The sequence below is a fragment of the Arachis hypogaea genome, chromosome 12 (assembly GCF_003086295.3).
Source record: "Arachis hypogaea cultivar Tifrunner chromosome 12, arahy.Tifrunner.gnm2.J5K5, whole genome shotgun sequence".
In the NCBI taxonomy this organism is placed as follows: domain Eukaryota; kingdom Viridiplantae; phylum Streptophyta; class Magnoliopsida; order Fabales; family Fabaceae; genus Arachis; species Arachis hypogaea.
Genome location: NC_092047.1, coordinates 13,694,355 through 13,703,654, shown reverse-complemented (window position 1 = coordinate 13,703,654; position 9,300 = coordinate 13,694,355). Strand labels below are relative to the sequence as shown.

Here is a 9,300-nt window from a genome sequence, read left to right as displayed (position 1 = left end):
TAACAAATAAATAAAAAAATGTGAGGTGACGGAGACAAAATAAATTGTAAATATTAAAACAAACAAAAAATTAAAGAAAAAAAAACATAAAGGTAAAAAGAAAAAACAAGTAAAAATAAAAAAATTTTATTAATAGAAACTGAAAAAAAATAAATTATAAGTGTTTAACTACTAAAGTTAGATTTTTATTTTGATAATATTTTTTTTTAACAATACTTTTTAAAAGGTGTTGCTAAATAATAAAAAAATGCTACTTTAATTTTAACAACACTTTTTAAAATATTATAATCACCATAATAATCATAAAATAGACCTACTAAAATGACTATATATATATTTGTGAGCTGTGACCTTTTATTTTTTGGCATGCTCTCATGATTTATATGGATTGAGTTATTATGTTTAGTTTTGAACCAAATAGATAAAAAACTCGTTGGAACCGGAATCTATTGCAAAATTGAAATCATGGTTCTCTAGTTTTGAAATGGCATATTTAAGATTTTATTCCTTTCAAGAATTATGTGATTTTTTTTTTTTTTTTTGTATTTTGTTACGTAAGAAAATTAGTAACAATTTAACTTATTATATCTATATATTTTATAAAGTTTAATTTTTGAATAAATTTGATTAAACATTATGCTATCAAAATCTTTTTTTTTTTTTAAATTAATTTATTTTAAAATATTAAAAATATATTGATATGTAATTCATGTGAATATTAGTTAGTTTAAAAGAAAGTTTAAACTTAGCCGAATTATATGCACATATGACATATCTATGGTAACTATATATTTGGAGGATTAAGAATGAATTAATGTTTATTATTTATGCAGACAATAATCGGTTCAAAAAAATTTATTGTTTGACCAAACAATAATGATTGAACTTTATGTTTATTTTCTATTTAATTATGCAACACTATAAGATTTTTATTTATTTGTGGGGGATTTCTAAAACTCTCAAAATTTAAGGTGTCACGAAATCTTTTGTGGGAGATTTTTAAAAACCCCCACAATCTATTTAGTGAATGTTTTTATGTGTTTAGTGAGGGTTTTATATTAGACTTTTGTGGCAGTTTAAAACCCCACAAATTAATTTTTTAATTAATAAAAATTAACTATTTTGTGAGATTTTCAAACCTCCACAAATCCTGTAATTATGTATTTATTTTTAATTTCAAATCATTCATTAATCTCATCTCATTTACATATTCTCAAATTAAAAATTTATTTTTTAATATCAAAATTTTAAAACTAAATTTTTATATAATTAAATACATGTATAAAATTACTTTACACCATGCATCAAAATTAAATTCAAAGTTAATAACATAAAGTTTTGCTAGCAAAATAAAAATGGTGTTTTATTAGTAAACTATTAAAATTGACCATCAAAGATTATGTGTTTGTTTGGGCGCCATTAATTGATAAAAAAAAATTTCAATGAAAAAGGATCTTTGTTATTCTTTAGTGTGTTTGCCAAATTTCTAATAGAAAAATAAAAGCACTAGAAAAATTTAAAAAAAATTTTTTTTGAGAAGTTATAATTTACATCTTTTTTTAAGAGATTTTTAAAAAAAAATATATTTTTCACATAATAAATGAATAAAAAAATACTTTTATCTTATTTTATCCAAACACAATTGATAGATAAACATATATTTTTACATGAGATATCCAAACATAAAATTACTCTTACTTTTATAAAAGATCTTCTAAAAAAATATCATTAAAAAAAATCTCTTTTGAGAATGGCACCCAAATAAGCCCTATAAAACTAATAAAAACTAACTTGTAAATTAAGTTGGATTGTTTAGTGGTTAGTTCACTAAGCCGCTTAAATAAATGTCACAAAACCTTTAATTGGAGCTCCGATCTGTGACGAATTAATTTTTGACTTGATAAATAAAATAAAATTATCCAAACTATAAAAAATTTCCTAAATTACTCCTCTAACCTAGCTTAATCACTCAGAACTCAAATCCTATCTCATTCTTAATCTTAGAGAGGTAACTTATGAATCAGATATGGCCAAAATGATCCTCACTAAATTTATTAGATCGGACCAAATTCAATATCTACACTTTTTATATTCAGATATCGGATATAACCACAAAATACAAAATAATAAAAAAAACTTATTTCTAGAAAAGAAAAGTAAAAAATGCTCCTTTTTCACTCTAATAAATTTTTTTTTACTCTTTTAAACATGTTTATTCCTAAAATATTATTAAACTAACTTTTTTTAAATAAAAAAAATAAAATAATAAAACATATATAAATTATAATTATTAACAACATATATATTATTTATTTATTTATTATTTGGTGCGGATATAGATATGATATTGTGATCCGATTCGATTAGAATGCGGATCAAATCTGATCATCTTACAAATTAAATCGTATTTACAAATTGTGGATTAAATACAAAAAATATTGCAAAATTGTTTCTAATTACAAGTTAGTTTTATTCTTCTCTAGTTTGGTCAATTTTAATACTTTATTATTTTTTTTAATAAAAGAACCGTTTTTATTCTATATGTTGATCTAAAAACTGAAAAGTGGCATAATATTTAATTACAACAAATTTTAATGAATAGAAATATAGATTAAGTTAAATCTCTTCCATTTCTAAATCTACTAGAAAACTTTTATCGAAAATCCAAAACTTTAACTTTTAATGCTTTTTGTAGTAATTTTTTTTAAGTCTAAAAATTATATTATATATGATCCCTTGTTAAGAGCTCTGGTTAGGAAGATCCAATTCGATAAAATATTTTGTGCACATTTTGTATATATTAATAAAATTATAAAAGAATAAAGAATAAAAAATTATTATTGTTGTACTATCTATTTATATTAATTATTAAATTAATTTTAAATTTTAAAATAAAATAAAATAATTAAAATTTTTAAATGATTCTTTTTTTTAAAAAAAAATAAGTATAACTATCTTTAAAGAAAGATAAACATAATAAAAATTATTCTAAATAAAAAGATAAGATAATAAATAAAAATAAAATAAGAAAACACACACCACTGACCACTATATATGATCTTTCTTCATCACTTGTTTTTGTTTCCTCTCATTCACTCCTTACTGATCAGAAGATGGCGAAGGAACAATTGCAGGTGCTGAATGCACTGGATGCTGCAAAGACACAATGGTACCACTTCACGGCCATTGTGATTGCTGGGATGGGTTTCTTTACCGATGCCTATGACCTCTTCTGCATCTCCCTGGTCACCAAGCTCCTTGGCCGCTTGTACTACTACGATGGTTCTGACAACCCCGGTTCTCTTCCGTCCAACGTCTCCTCTGCCATCAATGGCGTTGCATTCTGCGGCACCCTCGTCGGCCAACTATTCTTCGGTTGGCTGGGCGACAAGATGGGAAGGAAGCGTGTCTACGGAATGACACTGATGCTCATGGTTATTTGTTCCCTTGCCTCCGGACTCTCCTTTGGAAAAGAGCCTAAATCTGTGTTGGGAATAAGACACAATTCCCCCTTGAGAAAACACCTTTGACAGAGAAATAAAATAGACACAATCACAACACAAGAATTTAACGTGGAAACTCCAATTACCGGAGAAAAAACCACGGCCGTTGTCAAATGACAACCAGAGAATATCACTATGTGAAAATTGTTACAACACATAGACTTCTTTCTCTCACCGGCACCCCAGTACACCCACACTCTTTCAAAGCAAATATCTAACTACACCTCACAACACTCTCTAATCAAAGAGTACAGAGGAAAAGAAAAATCAGATACAAGCTTAAAGTGTTTCTGACTGGTGCAAAAACAAATGGAGAACTTAGCCTCATATTTATAGCCTAGGCCACCCACTCCATTTGCTATCCTAAGCAATGTGGGACTAATTCAACCAAATCCTAACAATCTCCACCTTGATTGAAATAGTCACACATCTTCAGCTTCCATTGTCAACACCGACAATTCTTTGCTGCCATTGTCTATACCGACAATCATAGTTCAGAGAACTATCATACTCCACCATGAAAGTATACTCACTTGGAATTAGACCACTCCAAGAATTTCGCCTTGGTACAGATCGAAACCTTGCTGAAAATTCATGGTGCAACTTCCAAATTGGCTTTTCCTGGAAGTTCTTCAGCCATCGACCTAACTCCGCCACACACCTTGCATCTCAACGCCAACCAATGCCCGTGTGCAATTGTGGACCTGATTGCCACAACTCATCCTTATCCATGGCAGTGCGGTAATACCATGAGGATACTTCTTGTCTTCTAGAGAACATCATCTTCTCTCATAGAGAGAGCAACCAGAGATCTTCTCCTTCAACGCCTTGTGCAAACCTGATTGTATCAACACATCCTTGACTTGTACTTGCCACAAGCCAAAATTGATTCTTCCATCAAATTTCTCTATTTCAAGCTTCACAGCACTTGAATATCCTGACATTGTTGCAACCGTATACTGGAATATTATAACTCAACTGTAGACCGTGCACTAGGAAGGGTCCCCAGGAAAGAGAGGTGGGTCACAATGGACACACTTAAATACCAAGTCTTTCCTTAGCCAGAACCTTTTCCAAACTGCACTCTCACAGAGTCACACTGCCTTCCAGCAACAACAACAGCAACCAAAGATCAACCTCAAGCTACAGGACAAAATTCTTTTTTGATGTGGAAGATCAGACTAGGCTGCAACCACAGAGCATACTAAGAATAAATCCCACCGAACCGAAGCTCTGATACCACTTGTTGGGAATAAGACACAATTCCCCCTTGAGAAAACACCTTTGACAGAGAAATAAAATAGACACAATCACAACACAAGAATTTAACGTGGAAACTCCAATTACCGGAGAAAAAACCACGGCCGTTGTCAAATGACAACCAGAGAATATCACTATGTGAAAATTGTTACAACACATAGACTTCTTTCTCTCACCGGCACCCCAGTACACCCACACTCTTTCAAAGCAAATATCTAACTACACCTCACAACACTCTCTAATCAAAGAGTACAGAGGAAAAGAAAAATCAGATACAAGCTTAAAGTGTTTCTGACTGGTGCAAAAACAAATGGAGAACTTAGCCTCATATTTATAGCCTAGGCCACCCACTCCATTTGCTATCCTAAGCAATGTGGGACTAATTCAACCAAATCCTAACAATCTGTTATGGTCACTCTTTGCTTCTTTAGGTTCTGGCTTGGGTTTGGGATCGGCGGCGACTATCCTCTCTCCGCAACCATTATGTCTGAGTATGCCAACAAGAAGACACGTGGAGCATTCATCGCGGCGGTCTTTGCCATGCAGGGATTTGGAATCCTTGCAGGTGGCATGGTTGCGATCATAGTTTCGTCCATTTTCAAGGGACTGCACCCTGCTCCGGCGTTTCAGTTCGACCACGTGGGGTCCACCGTGCCAGAAGCCGATTACGTTTGGAGGATAATCTTGATGTTTGGCGCGCTTCCCGCTCTTGCGACGTACTATTGGAGGATGAAGATGCCGGAGACAGCAAGGTACACGGCCTTGGTGGCGAAGAACGCAAAGCAAGCAGCTTCGGACATGTCCAAGGTTCTTGAGGTTGTGATTGAAGCAGAGGAAGAGAAGATTGAGCAGCAAGAAACAGGAGGAGGCAACGATTTTGGATTGTTCTCGAGAGAGTTTGTTAAGCGGCATGGGCTTCACCTTGTTGGAACCGCCACAACTTGGTTCCTTTTGGATATTGCTTACTACAGCCAGAATCTGTTCCAGAAAGATATCTTCAGTGCCATCGGTTGGATCCCAGCCGCGAAGACAATGAACGCAATTGAAGAGGTTTACAAGATTGCGAGAGCACAGACTTTGATTGCACTGTGCAGCACTGTTCCCGGTTACTGGTTCACGGTGGCACTCATTGATAGGGTGGGGAGGTTTTCCATTCAGTTGATGGGGTTCTTCTTCATGACAGTTTTCATGTTTGCATTGGCAATACCTTATCATCATTGGACTTTGGAGGGAAACCAGATTGGCTTTGTTGTCATGTATTCATTGACGTTCTTCTTCGCCAACTTTGGACCCAATGCCACCAGTTTTGTGGTCCCTGCCGAGATCTTCCCTGCTAGGCTCCGATCAACATGTCATGGCATCTCAGCTGCTGCAGGCAAAGCTGGAGCTATGGTTGGTGCTTTTGGATTTGTTTACGCTGAGAACGGAATTGGCATCAGGAACACCCTTATCATCATGGCTGTCGTTAACGTCTGTGGCTTCTTCTTCACATTCTTGGTTCCTGAATCCAAAGGAAAATCACTTGAAGAAATGTCTGGTGAGCTTCAGGACCAACAAGCTGTGGATAATAATAATAATGTTGTTTAAGCTTTAATTAATAATTATCAATCTTGTACATTCATGGTTCATTAGCTTTTACTATGTCATTTTAAGACGGTGGTATAGTACATCATGGAGTTTTAGTTTTAAGAGAAAGTATTGGAACCAATATTGAGAAAAGTGATAGTGACAGTAACTTTTGTGTTTTGTAATTATCAATTGGTTATTAATAGTGTTTTTAATAGTGTGAGATTATATTTAATAATAGGAGATCACTCATTTTTCTTTTAATGGTTAAGTGCTGACCATAAAATATAAAAGTTGCTGCCCCTAGATTTTTTCTTTGATTGTGTACAATGTGCACGATGAATTAAAAAAAAGATAAAATTAAAATTAAAAGTTACATCATTAATTAATTATTTAATTTTAAATTTAAAAATTAAAATTAATATTTAGATCCATTCACACTATATTAAGTTATTTTTAATCTTACCATAACTTTCAATACACGTCTAAAACTCACCGTCATCTTTTCCGATTCTCACATCGCATCACTGAATTTCTTGTCGGCCATTTCTTGTCGGCCATACTAAGGCCACTGCATCCTCCCCACCGACACCGTTTTCATCTCCGCCGGTCAACCCGATGCGCCTCGCCCTCCGACGAACGTTGCTGCCGCTGTTTCCGTGTCTCTTTTCTGAACTGGCTTCGCTTTCACCCATTCCTTTAAACTCTTTCTCACCGATGATACCACCATGCTCTTTTTCTTCTTTGGATCTAAACATGATTAGCTTCTTTCATGATTTGAGCCGTATACTTCAGTGCCACTTTTGTCATGACTAGTCATTTAAAATTATGTTTCACTACAATAGTAGTTTCTTCTGTTTATTCATCATCTTCTTCTATTTTAATGGTCAATTTAGGATGGTCATTTTAGTAGGTATGCGGATGGTTATTTTATTTTTATGTAGATAATTATTTTAATTGGATTGAGTTTAATTATATATAATTAAAATATGTTAGATGTTCAATTTATTAGGTATGCGGATTATTATTTTTATCCGTAAGTAGATGGTTATTTTTATTAAGAGTGAGTGGCGTGTGGCAAGCCAAGTAGCGATGGTGAAATGGGATGATTATTGATGAAGGTTGGGCGGCCGCCGGTTAAAAAAGAAGAGAGTATTGAAGAATTTCAAATGGCTATTTTTTTGAAATAACTAACTGAATTTTTTAAAAATTTGAAATTTAAAATTGGAGAATTTGAAATTTGAAATTTGATGTGAAATAATTGAATAAGAGTTTTTAAATTTATTATTGCGTGAATAATTTTCATTTTTAACTCATATTGGACTAAATAAACAGCCTATTGTACACATTATATAAATACCACATTAACTCCTTAGTGGGACTCTAGTTTTAATTATTAATTATTATAGATTTAAAAAAGAGAGTAGAAAAACTATATATATACTATTCAACTCTTTTTAAAATAAAAAATAAATTACTTTTTTATGATATATATAATTATTATTAAATAAAAATAAAATAAAAATTTAATATATATATATATATATATATATATATATATCCTTGTTTTTGTATTTCATAAATGGTGATGTTATATGATCAAATTATTTGAATAATTAAGTTCATCTAAGTTAGTTTAGTCAAATTAAGGGATTGAAATTTTAGTTAAAAAAAAAGAAAAAGAGGCATAAGAAGAAAAAAAAATTGGTTCAACTTAATTATAAAAATAATCTATTTACCTAATATTTTATAATTTATTTATAAAAGGCATGATTTTGTCTAATTAATTCATATTTTGAATACATTAAAAATTATTTTACCACATTAAATTTAAGGTATTTTTTAGCATTTTTTGAAAATTGAATGATAAATTATATTAGTTTTATTTTTTAAATATTTTATTTAGAGATTTTTCTTCTGTTAAAAAAATTACAACAACATAGACCCACAAAATATATGATAAAGTAGTTCTCATATTTAATAAGATTAATACGAAAAAATACATCTAACAAATAAGTGTCATTCATAAAAAAATTAAAGGTTGTCAAAATTTAAAAATATATAATCTTAAAATCTCTTGAGCTGGCAACGGGTAAGGTAGGATAGGGTTTAAACTCTACCTTAACTCTATCTGTGGGTTAAAAATTTTCTTAAAACTTTACCTTACCCTACTAGTAAGTTAAAAATTTTTCAATCCTAACTCTACTCGCACCCTAAAATTCTAAACTCTATCCTACCCTATCCGACTCTACCTGTAGAAAAATAAAATTTTTTTAAATAAGTATAAAATTCAACCATTCTAAATTTTATACATATTAATAAAATAAAAAATAAAAAACTAAGTTCAAAGAGAGCCCTAACTATAGTTATGTATATGACTATAAGGGTAAAGAGATTTAGGTATCATTCATTCAACTGATCAACCCCTATGTTATTATTAGGCTAACACAATTTAAAAGGCCAGGCTAGACTATGCCTTTTTTATTTTTTATAAGAAAAAAATTTTGATTGGCCTAACTTTTGTCCCATTATTGTTAGAGGCTCTACTTTTTAGCCTGGCATGACTTATTTTAGAGACCTGGCCTTATGTTAGACCTTTGTTGTGAGTCTGTTTCGTCAAAAGAAAAAAAAAAAAAGAGTTAAACTCAATCCCAATTCCGGTTTATTTTACGAAAAAACAATCCAATTTTTTATGATTAAAAAATAACAATTTGATCTTTAATCATTATTTTTGTTAGATAATTAGATCTTTTTGTTAAATTTAGAGATGTATATTAAAAAAATCAAAATATAATTAATCGGTTAAAAAATTATAATTACATTTTAATTAATTAATTTAACAAAATAATTTTAAAAATTATATCTATATTTTTTAAAATTAATTAACCAAAATTAAATTAAAAAAATCAATTTTTAACCGATTAACCAAAATCAAAATAAAATTTTAAAAAATTTTAATTTTAATTTTTAG

General features: G+C 30.6%; 1 protein-coding gene across 1 annotated transcript; it reads left to right on the top strand.

The window, feature by feature from the left end:
- Positions 1 to 3,113: 3,113 nt before the first annotated feature.
- On the top strand, positions 3,114 to 6,350 carry LOC112729717 (inorganic phosphate transporter 1-4-like). The gene is made up of 2 exons (XM_072208168.1): positions 3,114 to 3,480; positions 5,164 to 6,350. The coding sequence occupies exons 1-2, from the start codon at positions 3,114 to 3,116 to the stop codon at positions 6,348 to 6,350; spliced, it is 1,554 nt and encodes a 517-aa protein (XP_072064269.1).
- Positions 6,351 to 9,300: the final 2,950 nt, after the last annotated feature.